Source organism: Trifolium pratense, linkage group LG7 (assembly GCF_020283565.1).
Source record: "Trifolium pratense cultivar HEN17-A07 linkage group LG7, ARS_RC_1.1, whole genome shotgun sequence".
Classification (NCBI taxonomy): Eukaryota; Viridiplantae; Streptophyta; class Magnoliopsida; order Fabales; family Fabaceae; genus Trifolium; species Trifolium pratense.
In genome coordinates, this window is record NC_060065.1 from 48099609 (window position 1) to 48126304 (window position 26696).

General features: G+C 31.8%; 3 protein-coding genes across 3 annotated transcripts; 1 reads left to right on the forward strand and 2 right to left on the reverse strand.

Annotated features, from left to right (window-relative positions):
* Positions 1-571: 571 nt before the first annotated feature.
* LOC123897256 (transcription factor LHW-like) lies at positions 572-7191 on the reverse strand. The gene is made up of 10 exons (XM_045947817.1): positions 6291-7191; positions 4605-4820; positions 4435-4516; positions 4251-4292; positions 4103-4162; positions 2290-3891; positions 2083-2184; positions 1772-1912; positions 1553-1678; positions 572-1354 (listed from the first exon to the last, which is right to left on the reverse strand). The coding sequence occupies exons 1-10, from the start codon at positions 6383-6385 to the stop codon at positions 1217-1219; spliced, it is 2604 nt and encodes an 867-aa protein (XP_045803773.1). The 5' UTR covers positions 6386-7191; the 3' UTR covers positions 572-1216.
* An 11109-nt stretch (positions 7192-18300) lies between these two features.
* LOC123898738 (E3 ubiquitin-protein ligase PUB23-like) lies at positions 18301-19582 on the forward strand. The gene has a single exon (XM_045949751.1). The coding sequence runs from the start codon at positions 18328-18330 to the stop codon at positions 19561-19563; it is 1236 nt and encodes a 411-aa protein (XP_045805707.1). The 5' UTR covers positions 18301-18327; the 3' UTR covers positions 19564-19582.
* Positions 19583-21383: 1801 nt separating this feature from the next.
* LOC123898619 (E3 ubiquitin-protein ligase PUB23-like) lies at positions 21384-23478 on the reverse strand. The gene has a single exon (XM_045949627.1). It carries the CDS (start codon positions 23203-23205, stop codon positions 21994-21996), a length of 1212 nt encoding a protein of 403 aa, XP_045805583.1. The 5' UTR covers positions 23206-23478; the 3' UTR covers positions 21384-21993.
* Positions 23479-26696: the final 3218 nt, after the last annotated feature.

The following is a 26696-nucleotide window of genomic DNA, read 5'->3' on the forward strand; positions in this document are numbered from 1 at the left end:
ACTTTAGCATTAAAACAGTCACATAAATACCTTTTAGCAGGGTTGGATGAAAAAGAAAAATGGTGCAGATATATTATTACTTTAAGTACCAATTTTTACCAAATACCTAAAAGATTAACCTGTTAAAAATAGTAAGTTAAATGACAGTAAGATTTCTTTCGCCTAAAAAAGACAACATATTTTATTGACCAAACACAAACACAATAAACCAAGTGATTGAGTTAAAGATGAATTGTTCAAATTTTGACTGAAACAATTTTTTATCCAATTTTACTTACCTCCTAAATATGAGACCTCTTTCCCTTAAAACCAGAAGATTAGGACTAATGGAGTTTGGACGAAATTATTATGAACTCAACTAGTTAAAACAATAAGATTAAGACAATAATTGCACTTGAGAATTAGTTAAATATGTTTAATTTAAATAAATTGTTATAAATTTTCTTAAGATAAAAAAATAAAATTGGATTAATAAAAAAAAAGAAAAAAAGGCCTTGGTCTACTAATCAATCAATAGACCAAACAATTCTTAGCTGAATCATATCATTCCAAATTAAATAAAACTGAAAAATATATATAAAACCAATACTATTTTTTTTTAAATAAATATAAACCAATACTACTGTAACCTTATATTGCTTCCAAGTTCCACCTGACATACAAAACCACACTCACTTTTACAACATTTGAGTATTTCATGTAATAATGTAATAACACTAAAAGTAGAAGAGCAACAAAAGAAAAAATGCATTGCTAACATGACCACATGAACCTTTTCTTTCCATACCCTTCAATATCTATCTATACATCTCATATAAATCACTACCAACTTCCAAAATGCTGCTGGAATTGCACCATCGCGCAAATAAAATCGATGCATGTCATCTGAGAGTTGAGTAATGGATCAGAAGATAATCACGGCAACACATGATACACGACATGTTGGCTAACACCAGAAAAATAAACACTCGGTTACAATATAAGAATACATATTCTTAATCTTGAGATGCTTTTCAGTTTTCACTACCTACACTTTCATTCCTCTTCAAAATGGATTCATATATGAAAATTTCATATATGAGATGTAAAATAGAAAGTTAGACAATGTTAAGACCACATGATATCGCGGATTTGATGTTGGTCATGGCAAGTATTACTCGACTTGCTCTCAACACATCCATACTTTAGAAGAAAAGTGATTGGTTTAATAGTACTATTAGGCCTTCTGTGGTAAAGTGTTGTAACCTATCATGTCATCAATTGCATTCGAAGAAGACGCGTTACCCTTCATTGTTTGCTCTAGAAGACGAACGAGTGACATAAATATTTCCATTCTCGTTACGTCCCTGTTTGCCTGCAAATTAAACCACCAGGAATTTTAGATGACATCAAAATCGACGTGCAAAAGAGGGTTAAATATGTTTCAGATTCTATAAATCACGATCTTTCAAGTTTAGTCCCTATATAAATTTTATGGAATTTTACAGATACCAAATATCTAATACTTAGTTAATGAAGGTAACAACACATATGTCTGTTTACGGAGTATTACCTCAACAACGAAACGTGCCCAAATTTTGTCGTTGCGGGCTTCCATTACCCCCTTTAAGATTGTTAAGCCCAATCCTCTGATTAAGTCAGCTATTTCTAGAAAGAAACCGCGTTCCTCACAAAGCATCTGTAAGAATAACCATGCAACCAGATTATAGAGGTGATGAAGAAGTTAGAATCGAAGAACTTCATAGATCTATAAATTAAGCATCAGCATTACCTCTACTAGCATCTGACGAGGCGGATTCAAATCTTCGACTATAATCGGACAAACCATTGATTGGGAGCCAACCTCATATGCCCATGTAGCCCCTCCCACAAAGTTGTCTTTCAAAAGCAGCCCACCTTCGTTACTAACGATCTACATATTTAAAGAATAAAGAACACATATTTTCCCCTTATTAGTGCTTCCTCGACAAATTTGTGTGTATGTGCGCATGTGTATGTGCTTGTTGTGAAAATAAATACATTTCATATCATAACTAGACAAGTTTCCTGAGACAAGAAACATATGAGTGAATATTTCCATACCTTAGAATCCCCGGTCTGTTTCAGCTTGTCGGCGTGCTTTGTCACACTTTGCAAGAAACCCATATGCTTAATGGTCCGTTCCAGCAGTGCATCTATGCTACACTGTTAAACGATAACAAATAGATCAAAGAAAAAACGTCAGTGCCTGAATATATTTAATATCTTTTGAAAAATCTGAAATGAGATAAGATATAAGAGAGGAAATACCTTCGCTCCATTTGGAACAATCTCTCGTAACTCTTTGACGCGATCTTGAATCATTTGACGATCTTTAGGTCTAGGCCTGGGATTCTCACCTGGTTTAAGCCTTTTCCGATTAGGTTTGCAAGCTTCGTCCGGGCGCTTAGAGCATCCAGTTGAAACACTATTTTCACGCTTCACATTGCCACCATTCTCCAACCATGAACTAAGTTGGGAACCACATATAGTAGTTGTTTGAGAGAGGTTTCCAGTATCATCCTTGCTACAACCAGACCTTAGAGAACTAGTTTCTAAGGCTCCCGTTTTACCTCCATTCTTCGAAAAACCAAACAAACCCTCTTTGAAATTACCGGACATAACCTGCTTGCAAACACGAGAGGGAATAGAGGTGATACTACTATTCCCGGTCAAGGTTGTCTTGCAAGACATGTCATCCGAATTATGTATCAAAGGACGTTGGGCCTTTGAGACCACAGCATCTAAGAGGTTGTCTGTTGACATGCCAGAAAAAATGCCACTGTCCAACATTGATTCGTTAACTGAATAATAACCAGAATCTGTACCCTCTTTGTTCGTAGATATTTCCTTTTTAACCATATTTTCAGCATTGGCATCTGATTCATCAGCAAACAGTTCATTCCAGTGTCCTTTGAGAAGTTTGTTTTTAAAATCAACACCTAAAATATCAAACAGGTCGTCACCGCCCGATGGAGATTGTTGAGCACAAGTTTCCTCGTGTTTAGGATTCGTTGTCATCACAGATTGATTAGTACCACCATCTTTCTGAAAGCAATCATGATCAAAACCAGGGATATGACTATTAATAGGCACATGTTCCGCCGGATTAAAAAAGGTGATGTTAGAGGCCTGAAGCATGTCATAGTCTATCTTTTGACCTCTTGAAGCAAAGTTTGAAACTTCGGGAAGAATCTTCTGATCAGAACATTCTAGAGGCATGTGAACGACACCTGATCGACCAGTCAAATTTGAACTATCATTCAGTGATTCTGAACTAGTAATCAGATTTGTCCTCAATAGACTATTCATCCCACCGTGTACTGGGATTCCTCTAAGAAATGAAGTACTGCCACCGCCAACGTTATGGCTTCCGTCCGTTTTTAGTTGAGAAATGTTTAGGGAACTTGACACATTAATACAAGGATTAACATTATCTTGATTCCCAACTGCTGATAAGATTTGTTGTTCCATATATTTTAGGTTATAATCACTTGGACCTGATAGACCAAACGGCTCAGAACCAGCTAAGTTATTGAATTCAGATCTTCCGTTATATGAAACAGAATGCTTTTGCAGATTTGAATTGAAATTTGAGGGTATTACTTTAGCTTCCACAACTCTATCATGTCTTTGAACAATAGGCTTTGAAGCATGAAATGAATAACTTTGCTGATTGGAGCCATTAACCACTGAAGGAGTGGAATTTGAGGTAATGACTGATGTACCAGGCACACCGGAAGTAGCACGTCCATCAAGTCTTTCATGTGAAAGTTTAGCTGAATAGTCCTCGGATAGAAGGGCATTAGGAATACACCCTAGTTGCAAGATCAGGCTCTTTACTTCATGCACAAATCCCATATTCTCCATTATCTGTGCCATTAACATTGTGATTTAGTTGAGGAATAATGGGATAGATAACATTCATGAATTTAACAATGCTCAAATGCCAAAACAAACAGCAATACTAGACTAAACGACACAAATTAAGTGCACTGGCATAAAATCATTGGAATAGGAAATAGTTACATTACATTGCTCCAGAATTACAGAACAAAACTTGCAATGAAAGAAAGGGATTTACCGGATAGAAAGAACCAAGTTGAATAACCCCGTGCGGAAGCACAGGAATTACTGCTACTGTCTGCAAAAATAATATAATACAGTAATTAATTACGAAACAGCGATGAAAAGTGTAGAACAAAAAGTGGAACAAAATGAATATCACAAACCTGCATTCCAGCTGAAAATTGCTGATGCATTTCAGCATATACCTAAAAAAGAGCACACTTATATGAGAAATCGAAATGTAAGTTCAGAAGAAACTTAACTTATTGATAATCACAAAACTCATACTAGACGGAAGAAACATAGTATCCAATTTACATTAGAACAACAAAAAGAAAAGCGTCATACCTCAGGTGGATATGCACTTTTAGCAAAATTGTTCAAGAGAATCCATTCATGACTGTTGGTAAATGCAACACGTCCAATTATACTGAATAAAAGCAAAAAAACAGCACATGAGCACCATTGGAACAACCTAAAAACAAGTGAAAATGCGCAAAACGTGATAAAGTACTTACCCTTCACCTGCAACAATGACTAGATTATTGACCGTCATTTTGCTAATCAAAGAAGAGACTCTATCCTCCTCTTGTATTCCTAGATGAGACGATTGAGACTCAGAAGAAAACCAGCACCCTTCCCCGTTAGGATTAGGCAAATTTGGCATCCCAACAATGCCGTGAGGGGAAGGACATGACAAGGGTTCATAATAGCATTCTTCCCATATTAATAGCCTGCAGAGTCAAACCATATACTCAATTAAGTCAAACCAAGAAATTTTACTATCAACAGTTAATCACCATATAGTAAAAAAAAAAGTACTCCCTCCGATCCTTTTTACAAGATACAGTTGATTTTTTAGGTTCATTGAATAACTAATGTATCTGGTCTTTATTACACACCAGACCAGATACATCAGTTATTTAATTAACCTAAAAGTGATTTGTTTCTTATAAAAATGACCGGAGGTAGTATAATATTTATTAACAACCATTTGGATGCTGAGAATAATGTAGAATTAAAAAAAAAAATACTTTCACATATTAAGTCAGAAATAAACAAAAGATTGAGAAGAACAAAGCAAGTAACACATCACAAGTCACAACAATAGTGGTTAGAATGACAAAGATGGACCACAAACCAAATCTTGAATAGCTGAAGAAAACAGCTCAGTTTTTTGTAAGTGGAAAATAACTCTAAATGGAATCAAACAAGAAAGACAAAATTCTGAATTAACAGAATCCTTTACAGAATCACAGACAATCAATTCAACAAGTTGTGTGTTTGGTAAACAACAACAAAAAATATATTTCTTTTGAATAAAGAAATATAAGATTCTTGAAGACAAAACAGAAGCTTTCAAAGCACAAAATTCCAAAGCAAGATCCAATATTCAGCACAGTATGAATACAAATCAAATCCAGGGAAGTAGTGACTAATCAATAATAACACATAAACATGTCAATCTTATCTAGTAAACAAATAAACACCAGAAACAGAATCAAATGTGAATACTATTTTCGTATGATTAGTACACATACACAAGCATCTCAAATCATGGACAAACGTAGTAAATATTTGTATTGACGGCGATTTTGGCAGAATCAGGTTGTGCTACATGAATTTGTCAAAAGTTACCATGAATTTACACTTTTGATGTGTTTGGTTCTATGGTGGTGAATATTGATTTTGATCGAACTGGTTTTGTAAAATTGATTTTGGTTAAAAATGAGCTAAGATAAAATGATTTATATTCGGATATATTCACATGAAAGTGAATTGAACAAGTTTGGAGGCAAAAGCTACAAATTTTAGCTTAGAACTAATCATAAACCCCCAAAATATACTAAAATCAATTTTAAGTCTTCATAATCACTTTTAACTCTCTCAAAAGTAAATCCAAACATGCACTTAGAATTTCAACAATATTACTATGTCATCCTAATTTCATCAAACTCACTGTCAATCCAAACATGCAGGTATAATAATCATTACCAGTGCATCAAAGTTAATATGGAATAATAAAATTTTCACCCCTACCCCAAATTTACCAATTTTTTTCTAGATTAACAAAACAACATAAAAAATTGAAATGACCCAAAATATTCAATTACCCTAAATTAAAACATCACAGAAACAAAAACAGAAAACTTCAAGAAAAACACAATCTTGATATGTTAACATGAATCACTCTTCATACTTACTTAGAATTGTTGCAACCAATCTTCCAAAACACAGCATAAGACCATTGATTACTACCACACAAAGTCTTCAAAACTTCTTTCAACAAAAAACCCATTTTGGTAATTCTCAAAAAACCACTCTTACTTTACTTTTCTCAAACCTAAATAGCATTCACAAACAGAAAAATCAAAAGGGTAAGAGTCAAACTTGTTGACTATGCATTTTTCAAGCAAGTTTTCTTTTTTTTGGATTCCAAATTCCAAATCCTAACTACCACGGCATGACCCTCTTCCTGCTTGTTGTGTTCTTAATCCTCCACTTCTCTTTCTGTTTGGATCCAAGTTAACAGTGCTCAGTTTCCGGCATGCCATTCTCTAGAGAGAGAGAGAGAGAGTAAAGTTAAGGTTTTTTGATTTGCAAAAGAGTAAAGATAGTTTTTTTTTTTACACTATGCCACGAGATTCAAGTTTGTAGAGAGAAATAAGCTTGCCCATTTGAAAAAGATAAGAACTTTGGAGAGATGAATGTGAAAGAGAGAAATGGGAGTTGTTGGGTTTGTGTATGGTGTTGAGTTGAGAGAGATGAAGTTTGTGATTTTCTTCTTGTGAGTGTGGAAGTGGAACTGTGTAAAGCAATGATATTTGAGAGAGAGAGAGAGAGAGAGAGAGAGAGAGAGATGTGTGGTGTTATGGTATAGTCACTGGTTTGTTTGCAGAGGTTGCTTTTGTCGGGTAATGAAACAGTGTCGGGAGTCAGAGAGAAAGAGAATTGTGTTTTGTTTTGAATAACTTTGTTTGGTGAATCATAGAATGAGAGAGAGAGAGTGTGAAAATCAATGTGAAGAGAAGAGAGGTGAGGTGGCACTGGCAGTGTAAAAGTGGGGTTGTGAGGAAAAATAAAAGAGAGTAGTGGCCATGATATATGATCATATGATACTACATGGTCTTGTCCTATTCCTCTGGTGCTGGTAACTATCATGCTTACATCATAAATATTGGTGTGTGATTTTACAAATTTAACCATGGTGATAAAAGGGTTTCATTGTGTTTTGAGATTATACTTTGTGTATTTGGACATGAATACTCATTGGATATCATTAGTAAATGAGGTGGGGAAATCATGGTGTAAAGGGAGCTCTTCTCATACTCTCTCATTTGGTGTCAATTTACTACTTCCTCCGACTTTATTTATAAGTAAATGATGTTTTTTAGATTGGTTGAACAACTAATGTATCTAGATTAAATATTGGCTAGATACATTGGTTTTTCAATTAATTTAAAAAGTAACTTCTGGTTATAAATATAAGGTCAGAGTATAAAGAATGTTCCTCCTACTTCACATCTAAGGATTACTTGTAGTTGAACTGAGTCGTTCAATTATAAATCAACGGTCTATATTATTTCATATGAAAAGACATATTTTTCAATTCAAATTGGTTGATAGGTTGACGGTATAGATAAAAAATAGTGTGAAACTGTGTGTAATTAATACAACAGTTAATAATGATCCTACTTTACCTTATCAAAACAAGTGTAGCAAGGACAGCTTAATTATTCTAAGACTAATCGCTCTATTTTCGAGTTGATTCCTCCTTATATTGAACATTTTTTTATTAATGATATGAATTAAATTTGCTCCTTTAAAAAAAAAAGTGTAGATCTGTAAAAAAAAAAGTGTAGTTGTTCATCATTTTACATTGTGCCATGTATTGTGATGTGATGTCCAATAATTATTTTTTGCGGCGTTCAAATTTGTTAGAGTTTGATTGTTAGGTAAGTAAAGTTTGGCCAAAAATAAATTTCTTTTTAAATTACATCTTGAGGTTTTTTTATAACCGCTATTTATCAAACTTTTATTCTGAATAAGAGCTAGTTTAATTAGTAAAAAATTGATTTGTACTTTATAAAATAGCATGAGTTCAGAAAATGCATAATAGTTTTCCCTCTTATCTATTAACTTTTACTTTTTTAAATTTTAACTATTAATTCTTAATTAGATTTTATTAACCATTTGAATTCAATTACTTTTTTTTTCTCTTTCTTAAGTATATTTTCCCTTTTAGCTTACTCTTAATTAAATGAATTTGTATTTTTCACTCAGGGCCGGTCCCGAGTTTTTAGAGGTCACATGCAAATTTTAAAAATAACCTCTTAATAAAAAAAATTAATACAAAAAAAAAATCCTAGATTTTAAATTGCAAGCAGGAAAATACCAACACATTATATAGTATCATACTACTACACTGAAATGAGAGTTCATATTTAGTAGCCTTAAAAAAATAAAATACAAGTGATGATGCATAATCACCCTCATCTTCAATTGTAAAAAAAAAAAAAAAATCATCCTCATCTTCATGGTCAAGTTTTCAACCACCCAAACAACAAGTCAACAAACACACCTTCTCTATCTATCCAATTTCTATGTTCTTCTCCCAACAAACAACACACCTTTTAATTTTAAATTCTAAAAACCCTAAATTGTGAAATTTTAATTTCTATCTATTTTTTAGCTTCAATGGATATTGAGTTTCTGAGAATAGGAAGAGTGGGTAGGGCGACGGTGGTGATGGGTGGATGGCCGTCATTTCTTGGTGGACCAATGGTGGTTGTGTGGTGGTTTTAATTTGTGTGGTGTTGTCTTTGTCATCTATGTATTCACGTGTTATGTATTGTAATTATTTGGGTATTTATATTTTGCCGCAATATATTAAGTTTTACACCCGTATTTTACTAATATTGGTACCTGTAAAAAAATTGAGGCCTTCCTATTTTAGAGACTCACTGCCACATACCTTGTTGCAGTTGTATGTATGGGTCGGGCCTGATTTCACTCCCAACAGCTAACTCAAAATACGAGGATTTCCAAATATGTTTATAAATTTAATAGCTTGAGAATCTTGATAATGTGAGACGATTCTAATATAAATACAATATTCATACTCTTACTCTTAACTTGCAAGTACAATTCTCATATTGCCATTCTTAACTCAACTTTGATCTTTTGTAAAAAAAAAAAAAAAAAAAAAAACTCAACTTTGATCTCATACAATTTTTAAATTGACTTAAATTTCACTTCTAAAAATTAGCTAAAAGATATATAAGGATGTTCAAACACACATATATTCAAGAGCTCAATTAAGAACCTGTCTTCAAAATTAAGAACCTTAACAACATATGACTTCAATACAATTTTAATACTTAGATGGAAGAGGCACAGCTCATGCTTGTATTTAAATTCTCTTATTTATTTATTTATTTATTGAATTACATGGATGATTTTGAATACAATTTGTCTATTTTATTATGATATATACTTATCCTAATTAATATTAATATCGAAATCTCATTCCTATGTTGCATGCCTTCCTGACAAGAGTGTTACTTAATCCCACAGGGTAATTGTTCTTTTAGAACTAAATTAATAAAACAATTAATATAATGCTCTCTCTTGTCTTGGTATTAACATGTTGAAGAACATATATATGTAAGCAACTTCACAAGAATAACTACTACTATATTGGAGGCAACTTCTAGCATATGGTGCACGGTGCATAAGTTAGCGTTTTTATTATATCGAATATGAATTTTACAAAATTCATTGATGGATTGAAAGTTTATATCATATAGATCATCCATAAAAAAATTTAAAAAAATTAAAAATCATTTGATATGTTATTGAGACTCGTAAAGATTAACGGTATTTAATAAAAATTTATAAACCGTTAATTTTGACGGGTCTCAATAACATATCAAATAATTTTCAATTTTTTCAAAAAAAATTATAGATGATCTATATGATATAAACTTTCAATCCAACGGTGAATTTTGTAAAATTCGTATTTGTTATAATAAAATCACTAACTTATGCACTATACACTATATGGTGCAGTTGTGCATGTTAGCCAAAGTTCTATATTGAATGGGTAGTTGGTTGGTTGTGCTCTTTCTTCTTAGAAAAACATTATTACTATATCTCAAATTGTGTGCATTATAATTATAATAAAATCATAAGTATAAGAATGATGCAACTATGATCCTAATCTGGATCATAAGTATTCAAAGTTTAGGATAGCATGTGAAACAAAAATGCATTCAAAGTCTAGGATAGCATGTGAAACAAAAAGAATACTGTAGTACATTTTCAATTGTTAATGAACCACTTTTTGTTCTCAATTATATTCGATTCTTGCTTTTTGATGTCTTTATAGAGCCAACAAAAGAGATGGAATTTTTTTAAAGTAGTGAAAATTCAATATGAATAAATGGAATGTCAAGGATTCAATGTCTCTACCAACTAAATTAAGTGATCAGTTCTTTCTATTTTTAATATTATGTTTTCTTTTGTCAAGTAGCCTAGTGGCTAGAAAATTCACTCTTAAAGTGGACAGGTGGGATGACTGAGACTGTTTTTTTCTTAATGAAGTAGCTTAGTGACTAGATTTATATACTTTGATTTTTATGTTTGTCCTTTAAACAAAAAACGTCTCCAATTTTAACTGAATTTTAGTTGTTCAGTAATGATTGACGCTAAATTTCGTAGGAATGACCATGGTTCGGTCCCCGCAACTGCGATCGAGAGGAGATTGAAATTACTTGATATCAGAACTAACCCTCGAATCAGATTATGACGATCCAGAGACCGGATACTCGTGGTGAAAAAACATATCTCTAATTTTTATTTGTTTAATAAGGTTATGTGGTCGATTTTTTACACATCTTATGCTACTTTTTTTTATTAATGAAATTCATATATAGTAATTCTTTTTTGTAAAAATTAAATGATAATATTACTTTTTTTTTTTACAAAATGATAAATATTATTTCAAACTCACACACAACTAAAGTTTTCAATAAATATATTCGATCTAATAATATCAATATTATCATTAGATCTAAGAGACTCTCATGTGTTTCTTCTACATACTAAACTATACTAAACTATATGAGTAATGTAAATCCCTACTGGAATTTTTAATTTGGTCTACTGACATGCATCCCAGTCATTATCCTAAACTTTACATTAAATTAATACATGTATAAAGTATCTTTGCTAATTGAGACACTTAATTACCTTTCTTGGACGGTTTTGTATACTAATTTTATTTATTCTTCTTTATTTGACAAATCTAATTACTAGTATATTCTTTGATCATTCAAAATCATCACTAATTATGAAACATAAAAACTATATAATATAATAGAATATACAATCTATCTAAGGTTATGTGGTCACACACAGATCATGATGGATGATGGATGGAATATTTTTTTTATTAAGCCGTATGATAATTCACAATAGAAGCAAAGCATATGTCAGTGAAAATGGAATTGTAGATGATGATTGGTTGGTCACTATGATCTGTCTTTTATTTTATGTGTGACAAATAAACATATAGAGGACATAAAAAGATGGAGCACTAACTAGTTGGAGAAACGATTGTACACTTTTTTACTTTTATTATATTTCACCTAGCTGTAGAGCATGGTAATTTTTGGGGACACAAGGAAAAATAGATTCCTATTCAAAGGTAGAATGAAATGTATCCAATCACATGTGTTGGGTCATGAGGGGTCCGAGGGATCATCATATCGGACTTTGAATAACTACACAAGTGAATTGGACTCGACACCAAGCGACGTGGGACTCAACTCACACTTGAAATACCAACATCTTCCCCTCAACATCTCTCTTCTCCTCAAGTGTGAATCCATGCATTGCTTGAACATCTTGCCAAGAAGACTTTCGACACAAGGAGCCGGATCAACAACTATCGACTCTGATACCACTATTGGGTCATGAGGGGTCCGGGGATCATCACATCGGGCCTTGAATAAACTACACAAGTGAGTTGAACACCACACTTTAACCCAAAACCTTAAGGCGTTAGGTTTATGGATCCTCTCACTTGTAAACCATTCAACATTCACTATTTTATCCGATGTGAGACTCAACTCACACTTGAAATACCAACAACATGGTACATGGTTCGACTTCACAGAAGTTAAAAACTCTACAATAAAGAGGAGGTAGAAAAGATTATAAAGTGGTAGTGTCGGAATTGTCTAAAAGAGCGATTCGGGTTGTTACAAACTTCGCCGTGTAAATGCGTGCTGTCAATGATGACAAATAATCCAATTTCAATGTATAAAGGGGATATGTGGGAACAAATAGCACTGTTATATGGGAGAATATAAACCTGGTCGTGTTGAATTTAGCAAACCGTTATACCAGTCAGTTATTAGCATAGCAATATGCTCAACCAATGAAGAGGCTCTTATATATTATTGAGCGACTTGTTTTGGTACCCGGATTTATGGAAAAATCTCTGTTTAATTGTGCAAAATGTAATGCCCTTTCACATTTGGGATGGGGGTACCTACTATCTAGTTCATTGTTAAACAAGTTAATTAATCAGTAGTTCTGAACTTTGTTATGTTACTATGCTCCATTAATTAAGATTTCTAATGTCTTTGGTCACATTCTTTGTGAATTGTCGTCACATGGTGAAAATGATAGCATTGGCTTGCTATTAAGTATTTCCGACAAAGTTTCAAAAGATAATATCGTTAGTAGTATTTTATTTTTTTTCAAAGGATAATGGTAAGTTTAATCTGTCACCAGTCATAGATTTATTTTCAAGTTTGAGTTTGAACTTGAATCCAACCTTTTTAAAAGTCCGTTATAATTTATAAGTCTACTTAAGGTTGATTGATCTGCTAACCGGTAAGTACTAAATAGAACGGTATAAGATAGAACAATACAAGATAAAATTAAATATATTGAAATTTTTTTATCTTGCACGATGTTTAACGGACAAAATATCCTTTTAATATTTTAGACAATTTGTATAGAAGATAAAAAATTGTCTCATAGTTCATGAATAAAAAATTCAGTTTTAAATAAAGTAACGATCTAATAAGTTAATTAAGTTATATATATTTTGAAATGTAATGTGATATTTAGAGAGCATGATTTTATGTGTAAAAAATTAATGTAATTGCATAGAAGGTTTTAGAGTTCTTAGAGCACGTACTAATAAAGATAATTATATTTATCTCCTTAAAAATATTAGTGGAGCTTGAATCCGGAAACAAAAACTATTTTTCTTTACCACTAGGACCAAATTCTTGGAGTTACAATTCATATGTACTTAAAAAAATCAGTTTGGTAGGCAATAGCTAGTTCCACATGCAAAACTAATTTAAAATTTAAATTCATTTTAAAATAGTTAAATAAAGATGACATGCTTAAATGAAGAATTAGATAAGTTTATTAGTAGTAATGGAGTTTTTCCAAATCTTTAAGTTCACATGCCAACACCGCTTCCCATAACAATTTAGAAAAGCTTCATCACTCACTACGAATAAACCTAAAAGACTTTTTTGAGAGCCTGAAATCCAATATTATTAATTAAGGGTATGTTTGGATTGAATTATTTTTAAACTCATACAAAATAACTTGTAATTAAATAAGATTTTTTTTTTTGAAACTTAAATAAATAAAATTTTATATTAATTTATAAGTAGTTTTCACTTATGAAAAATGTATTTTTATAAGCTATTATTTTATAAACTACTTTGACAAACTTATAATAATACATAAAAACTTATTTATTTACAAAAGTTATTTTATATCGCTTAAAAATAAGCTAATTTAAACTAGTCCTAAGTAGATTTTCTAAAAGCGTTAATTTGATCAATTTTAAAAATTCTCTGACCTATTGTAAAAAAAATAACCTAAACCTGAAATAAGCTTCAATTGCCCCATCCTAATATATTTTCAGACAATAGTGATTAGTGACAACATAAACATAGAACGGATTGATAAAAAATTGTACGTAGTATAGAGAGTATATAACAACAAATATAACGGATCAGTGTCCCTACAACGTTATTCAGAGGTCAATTTTCTTTCAATTCTATAACAGAAACAATGAAAAGGAAAGAAAATAAAATAAAGGAAAGAGATAAAATAAGACAGAAAGATCTTTGTGTAGGATTTTGCAAGGATTATAATTCAGAATTTAGTGCAAAAGATGGGGATAAAAGGTAACCACAAATGATTTGGATGATAATGATGATAGGACTGAAAGGGCTCTACAAAAGTCACTGTGCCGAAAATAAAGGGATAAGCCCAAATAAGCTTGACAATATTGACAATTTAATGCAAACCACCAATATGTTTATGTAATAAACAAATCAACTTCCAAATAGTATAATCCATTTTGGATTTTTCCTTATGTGAGGATTTCTTGATTTTAATTTAGTTTCTCTCCTTGAATATTTTTTATGATTCTTATTAATCCACCTCTCTCATTTGAAGTATCCTTGCATAGTGTGTGTGTATTTTAGTGTGATAGCACATATTCTTAATTATCCAAACAATATAAGACATTACATCATCTAGTGGGAAGAGTTGCCCCACATATTCTTAAATTGCCCTACAAATTATTTGGTGGAAAACAATAGTTTTGCAAATTTGTTCGACCTTTAAGTAAAATTTGATCAAAAATTATTTTCACTAAAAAATACATTCGGATTCTTCCAAACAATCTGTTTTAAAGAGATTTCATTAACCACATGAGCCTAAAATCTAAATGTCTTTGTTAGTAAATGTATAATTTTTACCTTTACTTTTGTTGTTGATATTTCTCTCTTTATGGTTTAGTAGTCTCTATTCCTTTTTTTTCTTCAAATTTTATGCTGAGGTTACATAATTTATTGATGTGGCATCCAATTTTTATAGCCGACTCCTCTTATTTTTTTGGGTACCAAAAAATTCTCTGTTAGCAGGCCGAAATTGGGCATTGACAAGTTCAAAACTCAAAAGGGGGTGCAGTCAGTAATTTAGTCTCTTTTAGCCCAATAGGCTGAAATACTTTTATCAATACTAAGGGGGTGCAGTCAGTAATTTAGTCTTCTTTTATATTATTTTCTTAGTTGTTTGAATTCTCTAAAAAGACCCATGACCCATAAGCTGCTTGAAAACCCTAACTAAGTGTAATATTGTTGCTTTGTTTGGATATGAAAATTCTGAAGCAATTTTATGTTTTACTCTTCTTTTTCAACCCTAGATCGAATTTAACTATAGCACAGTAAGCAGGGCCGGCCCAAGCATAAAGCAGCCCAAGTTAAGGCTTTAGGCCCCCCCAAATTTTTTTTGAGGGACCTTAGTTCAAGGACGAATATCCTCTCCTTTTAAAAGTTGCCCAAAGTCCAAACTAAAATTAATGGGAAAATTAAAATTGTGGTAGAGGGTGCAAGACATGTACTGATGTAGATGAAGTGCTTCTTTTATGGATGCTATCTGTACATTTTTGCAACCATATGAAAGCTATTTCTCTCCTTTTTATGATTAGATTTAGTAATCTTGATCATTATCAATAATCTTTAAGATTACAAGTTTGTTAAAAAAAATGATTATGTACAAGTAGAATATGTGAAGCAGAAAAAAAAGAAAGAACAAAAAACTTGTCCAAACAACAAGGTAAAATGCATGTATGATTAGTTTGAAGGCATGCAGGGATGGACAAAAAACATGCAATATGATGGTCCATCATTGTGCTTGCCAAAGCCTAAATCTACTTTAAAGTTAGAATTGCTAATAACTTTTCCTTTTTATCCTTTTGCTATTTTTTCTTGTTTGACTTTAACCATAGATGATTGGAATATATGGATAATAATTATTGGCATAGCATTCATCTTTAACATCCATATAGCAAAGTCAAGGAAATATATACTTTAATTGAAATATATAGGTAAACTTAAACACAGTATAGCATAGTATTAATGTTGATTTTTGCTTTTTTGGTCGAAAGCTAATGTTGATTTAATTGAATTCATTTTCACCAATCTAACAACAATCTTGAGTTGAAAAAAAATCAAACGGGGGCCTAAAAAGCAAAATGCAAATCAAAAAGAAAATAACAAGGCCCATTAATAGAGTATAAAGCCTTTAATTAAAATTTTGGCCTTAGGCCCTCTTTTGTACCAAAAAAAAAAACTTTAATTAAAATTTTAGGATTCCACTCTTATAATTATATTTTTACTCCTACAAACCACTATATATTTCAATTTTACCTTTTTATTTTTCCATTTAAAAAATTTTCATTTCTTTTTTGCACCCTTTTAGTTAACTTTTTTTTTTGGAACAAGTATGGGTTCATCTCACATCAAGTGTTCCATTTGATAAAAAAATTTAGGCAAAATTACACTATAAGTCCTTTATTTTATTTTTTGGTAACATTTTGGTCCTTTATCTTTTTTTTGTAACATTTTTGTCCTTTAGCTTTTTTTTTTTGTAACACTTTGGTCCTTATCTTATTTATTTATAAAAAATAAAGGATCAAAGTATTACAAATAAAAAAAGATAAAGGACCAAACTGTTACAAAAAAAAGGGACTAAAGTGTTAGAGATAAAAAAAATAAAGGACTAAAGTGTTACAAATAAAAGATAAAGGACCAAAATGTTACAAAAAAAAGATAAAGGACAAAAATGTTACAAAAAAATAAGATAAAGAACCTGTAGTGTAATTTTGCCAAAAATATATCAGAAAACTTTTAATGTGGTCCGATTAGCTAATTTTTGCAGGGTGGGATGGGTAGCTCAACCGGTTAAATTAGTTGGGCTAGGGGTTAAAGAGTATGAGGTCTAGGGTTCAAGTCCTTATCAAACTGTTCCTATAAATATTTTCAAACCGAAAACTTACAGTGCTTTTTGTTCTAGTAATCCGAAACTCTTTTGAGATTTTAAGTAACCGACGAGATATTTTTGTAATTTAGAAGGGTGTGCGAGAAATTATGTAGCGCAAAAAGAATACTCTTTCTCAAATATGTTTGGATTTGTTTGCGAATTTGGAGGGAAAACAATAGAGAATTTTGAGAGGGTAGAATTTTGGGATATTCTTTTTTTAGAATATAAAATTCTCTTAATATGAAAGAACTCAAAAATTGTATTGGAAGAAATTTCAGAAGATTTATACGAATTTTTCAAATTTAATATTGTTATAACATGTTCAAAATTTAAAATATTTTAATAAAACATTCATTTATTATTCTCTACAAAAATAGTCTATTAAATTTGTAGAAAATTTCTCTATCAGGAAAAATATATTTTTCACTCCATACATTCTTCCTACTTAGCACATCATTTACTTTATTTTTTTAATTTTAATTTTTATTATGGAAGCATCATTTACTTTGAAGCTTAATTTGTTTTGTGTGTCTTCTCTTTCCTTCGTGGTTTTAAAGTTGAAACACTTTCCAAATCAACCAATAGCTCAAGTATGAGTCATGGACGTAATTAAACAAGTGGACACAATGCTAATGAAAATTCCAGAACGTGAAGCCAACTTAGAAAATTCAAACACCATAATAATAAATTAATTGTATTTAAAATCAAACGGTTGCTATGCTTGGTTTGACCCTCCATTCCCTTGTTTAAGCATCTATGACTGGTAAAAACAAGAAAAAGATATGCCAATATATTAAAAGTCTCGCATTGAATAGATAAAATTATTTTATATAGTTACCGCCGTTAATCAATCTAAAAGTCATATCCAAATTGAAATTCAAAAAATTTGGAGGCCCGACTACATAGAGCTGATTGCTCATGCTTTGGGCCGGTCTTGGATATAGTATTTAAATCATGAGACTCTTTTATCTACTAGTCTTTTAAATTGAACTCTTTTTATAAACTTAAATAATAATTGCTTATAAAAAAACTTAGCTTAAATAATTAATCTTTTCGAAAATTTGTGAGATATACACAATAGATTATCCTCTAACAATTGAATTTTTATCGTACTCAAGAACAAATGATCAAACACATAACCACTTGTTTAAGAGACTTAAATTTGTTACCACTTGGACCAATTAATCGTTGGTCAAACCTCACTATTTTTATTATATAAAAAATACGTGCATTCTTCTATATGTCACCATTACATTGATTATTCTTTGTGACCTAAATTATTTATATAGCCCATTTCTATTACCAAAGAAAGCAAACCCTTCTTTTCTCCATAATTTGTTAATACATTCCATATCAAATACAATAATGGAAGAAAATGAAATTCCTCAATTTTTTCTTTGTCCCATTTCACTTCAAATCATGAAGGATCCTGTGACAACAATTACAGGCATAACATACAACAGAGAAAGCATTGAACAATGGTTACTAACATCAAAAAGTTGCACATGTCCAATTACCAAACAACCCTTACCTAGAAGCTCAGAGTTTTTGACACCAAACCACATTCTTCAAAGATTAATTCAATCATGGCACTTACAAAATTCATCTATTAGCGTTGAAAAGATTCCAACTTCAACAATTGAAAAACTTGTTAAGAATCTTGATCATGAGTCATTAGAAAAATTGCTTGCTCTTGCTTTAGAAAATGAGAGAAATAGAATATGCATGGTTGAAGCAGGAGTAGCAAAAGCGATTATTCAAAAAGTGATTATAAATAATTTTTACAAGCAAGGTAAAACAACATCTCTTGAAGAAGCTTTGAGAATTCTTCATTTAATTTTGCCTCTAGCCATCACCAATAATGACAACATCAACAACATCAAATGTTCCATAGTTGATGACAATTTTGACTTAGTCAACTCGTTGACTTTGATTTTACAACTTCACAATGATAACAAAAATTTCAAGGTAATAAATGAAGCAATGATTGTATTAAAACTTATATTTGAGGTAAAAAATTCAACCTCATTGTTGAATTTAAATGTTGATTTTTTTAGAGAAATAGTTAAAGTACTAAGAATTAGAAATAAAGCACTTCCTATTAAAGCTATGAAATCAGCATTACATGTGTTATTACAAACATGCCCTTTAGGTAGAAATAGGTTGAAGATTGTGGAAGCTGGAGCTATAAAAGAAATCATTAATCTTGCAATTGAAAAACAAGAAAAGAACCAAACAGAGCTTATATTTAAGCTTCTTGCTGATTTATGTTGTTGTGCTGATGGAAGAGAAAAATTTGTGCAACATGCAGCAGGAATTGCAATGATTTCTAAAAGAACATTAAGGGTTTCATCAACAACTGATGATTGTGCTCTTCAAATATTTTGTTTGATTTGTAAATATTGTGCTACAAATGATGTTGTTCAAGAAATGTTAAGGGTTGGTGCTGTTTCAAAACTTTGTATGGTTATGCAAGCTGATTGTGGTTCTTATTTGAAGGAAAAAGCTAGAGGTATTCTTAGGTTACATTCTAATGTATGGAATAATTCTCCTTGTATTCAAGTTTATTTGTTAACTAGACACCAAAGGTTTGGTGAGTGATTTTGAAGAGACTTTGATAAAAAAAGTTCCTCCATTTTCTTTGCAAGATCCTCTCTTGTGGTATGGTGTAGCTAAATCTTGACTATTAGGTTAAATTCAAATTTAGTTACATCGATAAGAGACGATCTGGTTCAATTATTATGACTCCCCTCAATTAGTCTCTATCGAATTATTAAATGTACATTTTGAATATAAATACTAAATCTTTTTTGGACTTTGTGTATTGTGTAATGTTGAAATTTTATATATGTTTGATTTTGATGCAAAACTTTCTTCTTTATAGAAGACGTTTATTATTTTATGATGAGCGTTGATCAACATCTAACACTCTTGATGAAAAATTATGACAGATTTTGTTTTTTGGTTACGAGTATTATAATATAATAATAATTTAAAGACTAAATTGCATTTTTATTTGATAAAATAAAATACTAGATCCGCCCTAGTGTGCCAATTGCTATAGTATGATTTAATTCATATTGGGAGGAACTTATCTAGTGATCCAAGATGGATATATGAGGTGACAATTGAAGTTATATGCTCAGCCAAGATAACAATTCAATATTCATCTTACACTCAAATTATATAAGGACATATATGCATAAGGTGTACCATTCTCCTGCACATTTGTTCTTATATAACTTGAACGTAAGATGAATTAGAAAATGAATTAGAGAAGATTTTATTAAAGTCGAATGAGGAATTTTCAATGTGTGATTTACATATCATCATCTGATATTGATCATGTAATGGTTGATCATTGAGAAGATATACTTATGTGAGTTGGCGTGCAACATTTTAGCATGCACTTTTGAATTAACACATATTGAATTTGGACCCAATTCGGAACATCTATACTTTGGCATGATTTCAGATATATACATCTTAAAAAAAATAGAAAATTTATGTCATACAAAAATACATTTCAAGATATATGCTTTGAAAATGCACATCTGAAAATATGTTTATCTTGACACTTGAAAAATTAAATCAACGACCGGACACAAACATGTCTCTTGCAACTTTTGTTGAAACCATGGTTTGATAGTTATATAGGAACACCCAATCAAACACACTATAACTTGGGTCCTAAGGAATCTACTAGATGGGATTTGGGCTTTATTCAAATCTTGGACCCACCAATGTGAACTTGGGTGAGTCTCAACGGCTAACAATTGAAAATTGGCCACTCCCACACTTTTGCAGCTATTTTTTTTTTACATTTTCACATAAAAGTCTCTTCTGTTTTAACAACTTTTTTTTTCTTTTCAAGTAATTTAGTGGCTAGAAATTTCACTTTTAAGGTGAACAAGTGAGATGATCGGGGTTCGATCCCCGACCCCTGTCAAGATACTAGCTCTTAGTTGTGTACAGCTATAATAAAAGTTAGTTAGACCTATAACAAACTTGTAGATGCTATATATAGCTATAGCTATCAATTGTAGCAAGATCGATTCTTATTCTGTGAAATACAATATCTTTTCTCTCTTCCTTTATTTTTCACTTTATCTGTATTTTGCTTTCTTATCCATTGAAGCTTATTCTCTTGTTATGCTATCTAGAGCCTGAAGCTGCACACTCTGTTCAGCCATGGTACGCACCAGTCCTTTTTTGACGGAGGTTTCTATCTTCCTCGCTCCGATTAAGACATGTGTCACCAAAATTCCACGTCAACAGTTTTTTTGGTCAAAATAGTCAAAGGGACCAAGAAATGCAAAAGAGGGCAAACGTAGGGGACTAAAATCGCTCGTTTGAAACTAGGGGGACTAAAATCGCACAATTAGGAAACGTGGGGACCAAAACTGCAATTTAGCCTAAAAAAATGTTATAAAAGAATAATAAAATCTCTTAATAAGGATTTTTTTAATTTGGTGAAATGGAAAAAGGAAAAATAAGAAAGAAATATGATAACAAAATTAAATGAGATAAAGTTTGAGATCTAGCACATGCATGAGTACCAAAGCATAAGCATCCACTTAAAGTTCAAATAGAATAGTAATATGAAGCATATGTAATTTGTCACCACCACATGCCACACCAATCTTAAATTGAAGTCAATGCAGTGATTTAGATCAATAAGATAAACTACACAAATTGAGGTAACTAATTTTTCAAACTATGACTAATAAATTCATAATCCCAAAAAATTCTGAAGCAAGACACTTAAATTTCACCATGTCCATGTATACAAAAAAATAAAAGAACTTATGAATCATGACCCAATTAGATCATGGTGGATGTGGATATGCATTTGCTGCGGTGGAAATAGCACGCAGTAACACGTTTTAATAAATCTCGGTCATTGATTTTATATCGGACAATTTATATTTCATAAACATTGAAATAATCTTGACTATTGATTAAAATGAGACAGTTGATGCTGTAACTGCGTTGACGCAATTATAGCAGGAAATCTGTTTCCAATCATGATCATGGATAAGAAGATAACAAAGGAACAGGAATACATGTAGAAATTTTCCAAACAGAAGAATGCAATTTGAGAATCTCCTTAGCTTTTTCTTTAGTCTTAAAATTGCTATCAACTTGAAGAACCAAACACAACTTTGAAACAGCTCCAACTAGCAACATTTCATGTAAAACTCTAGAATTTGCTGAATATCTACAAATTGAACTCAAAATTCTAACTCCTCTATCACTTGCAACATGAGAAACCCTCAAAATTTTCTTTGACACAATAGCAATACCTGCACCATGATTCAACAACTCCGCACGCCCTTCGGCGCAACCACATAGTTGATCCAAACCTGTCAAAATCAATTCGCACGCCCTTCTTTCCGAAACATCGAAAAGAAGCTCAATGAGGACTAAAACCGCGCCACCTTCAACCGCTTTAATTCGGTTTCGCCCCCACGGTAAAAGCTCCACAATTAACTTCAATGCTGCTTTTGAAGCTTGTTGTGAAATCTTATCAATTAGTACTCTCATTAATTCTTCGAAAAGCACTTTTTTTACGCTGATTAAGTGAATCGGATCCGATACTTCAAACGCCGATTTCAATAGCATTGTTGCATAGCCTCTAGATTGATAGCTTCCATGCTTCAAAACATGAAACAATGATTCAATAAATTGAATGCTTTCATTGTTTATCAAACTCTTGATATGAACTTCAGAAGGGTTAAGATGAAACAGAATTTCAATAGCAGCTTCACTCAAAGAACTTGAATTTGAATTGTTCTTCATTGTTAAAGCTAAAAACTCTATTGCACCTGCTGATTCCAAACATTTTTTATTCCTTTCGCTTTCGAAGACGATCGAACGAAGCTTAACAAGACAACTATGTTGTTTTTCTGGGAATATCTTTGTTTCATTGATGAGTTTAAGAATTTGTGTTCTGTCTATTGGTGATTTTGGTGTTGGAATACGTTCAACACCAAATGAAGCATTAAGGGTACACCAAGATTGAATTAAACGACGAAGAGTGTGGTTTGGTGTAAGATTATTAAGATCGGTTTCTAATAAAGATGATTTTGTAACAGGACAAGTTTTGTTTTGGAATGAAAATAACCATTTTTCTATGTTTTCTCTGTCGTAGCTAATTCCTGTGGAAAGAGTAACAGGATCTTTCATAAGTTGGAGGGAAATTGGGCAAAGAAAATGAGAAGGAACATGAATTTCATCCATATAAGGATTAATGTAATGTAAGATATGAATGTGATTTTCTATAGATTGTAGTAATGAAAGAATAGGAACCAAAAAAATGAAGGAAAAAAAAAAGTTGAGTATTTTTGCTAGAGAATTGAGGTGAATTGGATTGAGAAATCAAATTTGTGAATGTTGATAATGAAATTTGTGCAAAATTTTATACAGTGAACAAGAAAGTCAACACACGGAAATTGAGAGAAATGGTGAGGGGTGTGTGAATTAATGAGTACCTTTTCCAAGACTTTGGTAGGAGAAAATGTATAAACAAGTGGATTTCATTATCTTTGGTATTAATGTGGGTGCTATATATATAAGTATAGGGTAAGACTATTGATGATTATAAAACAAGTTGAGGAGGATACACTTTATTTTATTTTAAATTTTGCTTATAAAAAAAAAAAAACTTTATTTTATTTTATTTATTTTATTTTAAATTTTCACTACAAGAAAACATAATATTACTGACCAAACTTATTGAGGGCTTTTAGCCCTCAGTAATGCATTTGTGGGTTATTGAAGGCTAGGAGCCGTCAGTATTGCTTCTTGAAGAACGAAATAATTTAAAACGGTACTATTACGCATTAGTGACGGTGTCAGGCCGTCAGTAATGCATGCGAAATTAAGACGGTGCCAGACCGTCAGTAAATATATAGCCGTTGCGCAATTAAGACGGTCCTGGGCCGTCAGTAATGCAGACAGCAATTACGACGGTCCCAGGCCGTCAGTAATGTTATGAACGTTACGCATTTATGACGGATTATGGCCGTCAGTAATGCGTATTTGAATTTTAAATTCCAACGGTTGTATATTACTACTCCTATATATTACTACTCCTTCACTTCATTTTTTCATTTTCATTCTCTCTCTAAATTTTCTCTAACTTCTCTCTTAAATTTTCTCTAATTTCATACTTTCAACTTAATCTCCATACAAAAAGTGGTAAGTGTTTGTGTTTTACTTTTACGAATTTAAAATTTTTGTTTTGTTATTTAAATGTATATGTTCTAATATTTGTTGTTTACCATTTTTAATAGCAAGTCTTATTCTTGTGAGGAGCGGAGTTCGTGGGCTAGGTGCGCGCCAAGTAAGAATCTACTCGGCACCCAAGTAAGTAACGTAATTTTAATTTATATAGTGATAGTTTTTTTTTACCGTATACTTAGTAATAGTTATTAATTAATACTTTGTAATTTGTTACTAATATTTTCTTATCACTATGTATAAAAGTTATTGTTTTTGTAAAAAAAATAAAAAAATTATATTTAATTTTGTTTATTTCGAAAACAGAATTATTTTTTTTAAATAAGTATTTTTTTTTTCAAAAAAACAGTATATTTATATTCTTTTTTTAAAAAACGAAATTTTTTAAAAAAAAATTTAAAAAAGAAATTTTTTAACAGTTTGTGTATTTTTAAAAAAGTAATGTAATTTTCATATCTCCATCTAAAAAGTGGTAAGTGTTTGTGTTTTACTTTTAAAGTTAAAATTTTTACTTTGTTATTTAAATGTATATGTTCTAATATTTTGTTGTTTACAATTTTTATTAGCAAATTCTCGTGGTCATCGGAGGTCGTGGGTTAGGAGCGGAGTTTGTGGTTAGGAGCGCGCGCCAAGTAAGACTCTACCCGGCACCCAAGTAAGTAATATATGTAATTTTAATTTATAATATTTAGTGATAGTTTTATTTTTACCGTACACTTAGAAATAGTTACTAGCATTTTATTATTACTATGTATTTAAAAAAAGAAAAACAATTATATTTTAAAAAATTATAATATATATGTTAAAAAGTCGGTAGTTTTGTCAACTAAAAAACTTAGTATTTTTTAGATTTAATAAACCATAAACTTTAAAAATAAAATGTTAAAAGTTTATATGTTATTGTTGAGTAGACATATATATATGTCCAAAATACTTTTGAAAAATAAAGTAATAAATTTAATACATATATTGATCTAATTATATATTAATTAAACTACGCAGATATGGATTTTACCAATCGTAATTGGATGTACGATAGACATAATCCTGGAAAGAGGGGCCGGGTTAAAGAGGAATTTAAAATAGGGGTCGAAATGTTTATCAATACAGTAAAATATAATGACATTGTGATACGTGAAGGGGGAATTAGATGTCCGTGTGTACTTTGTCGATGTACAAGAATACGGAGCGAAGATGAAATTAGGTCTCATTTATATAAAAAGGGATTCCAACCTAATTATTGGGTTTGGTCAAGTCATGGCGAGGGATGTTCCACGACTGTTCCCGTGAATCAAAATCGTGCTTCAAGCAGTGTTTTTCAGCCCGTTGTTGTTCCCGAATATTATCATCAGCATTATGATCCGTTTAATGAGATGGACAATATGATAACTAATGCCCTTGTGTTTAATACGCCGATTTATGTGCCAAATGATGTCGACGACCCTGCTGATGATGAATATGACGCTGATGTTAACGTCGAGAGACCAAATGAGGAAGCCCAGCGATTTTTTGATCTTTTGAAAGAGACAAATACACCGTTGTGTGAAGGCTCTCGAGACTCAAAGTTAACGGTGTTGATATCAGGCCCATCTAGTCCAACTGTAATACCAGGCCCATCTTACATGTTTTTAGCCGCTGTAATACCAGGCCCATCTAGTCCAACTGTTGGTATTGATATCTATTTACAACCTTTGATTGATGATTTGAAGAGATTGTGGAACGGTGTTGCGACGTATGATATCAACCAAAAACGAAATTTCAATATGAGAGGAGCTTTGATGTGGACCATTAATGATTTTCCTGCATATGGGATGTTGTCTGGATGGGGGACACATGGTAAACTAGGATGTCCTATTTGCATGATGGACACCAAAGCGTTTTGGTTACACAACGGTGGGAAGGCTACTTGGTTTGACTGTCATCGTCGGTTCTTGCCTACTGATCATCCGTTTAGAAGAAATAAAAATGCTTTTGTTCATGGTGAGACCGAGACTCGTGATCCACCAGATTATTTGACATCCCGACAAGTCTGGAACAAAGTGAAAGATATTCCAAAGGTTGAGGTTGTAGGTGGTGTTGCCTCTAAACCGCGTGGTTATGGACAAACACACAACTGGACAAAAAGAAGTATCTTTTGGGATTTGCCGTATTGGAAAGACAACCTTTTACGTCACAACCTTGATGTTATGCATATTGAGAAAAATGTGTTTGAAAATATATTTAACACTGTCATGAATGTCAAAGGAAAAACGAAAGATAATGACAACGCGAGGAGAGACATAGGGTTGTATTGCAAACGTAACGAACTGTTGTTGGTGGAGACATCTAACGGCAAACTTCTTAAACCTCGTGCAAACTATACTTTATCTCCTGACGAAGCAAAATCTGTTTGTCGATGGGTAAAAGAAGTGAAGATGCCAGACGGTTATTCGTCGAATTTGGCGAGATGCGCTGATGTTGACCACGGAAGGATGCGTGGGATGAAAATT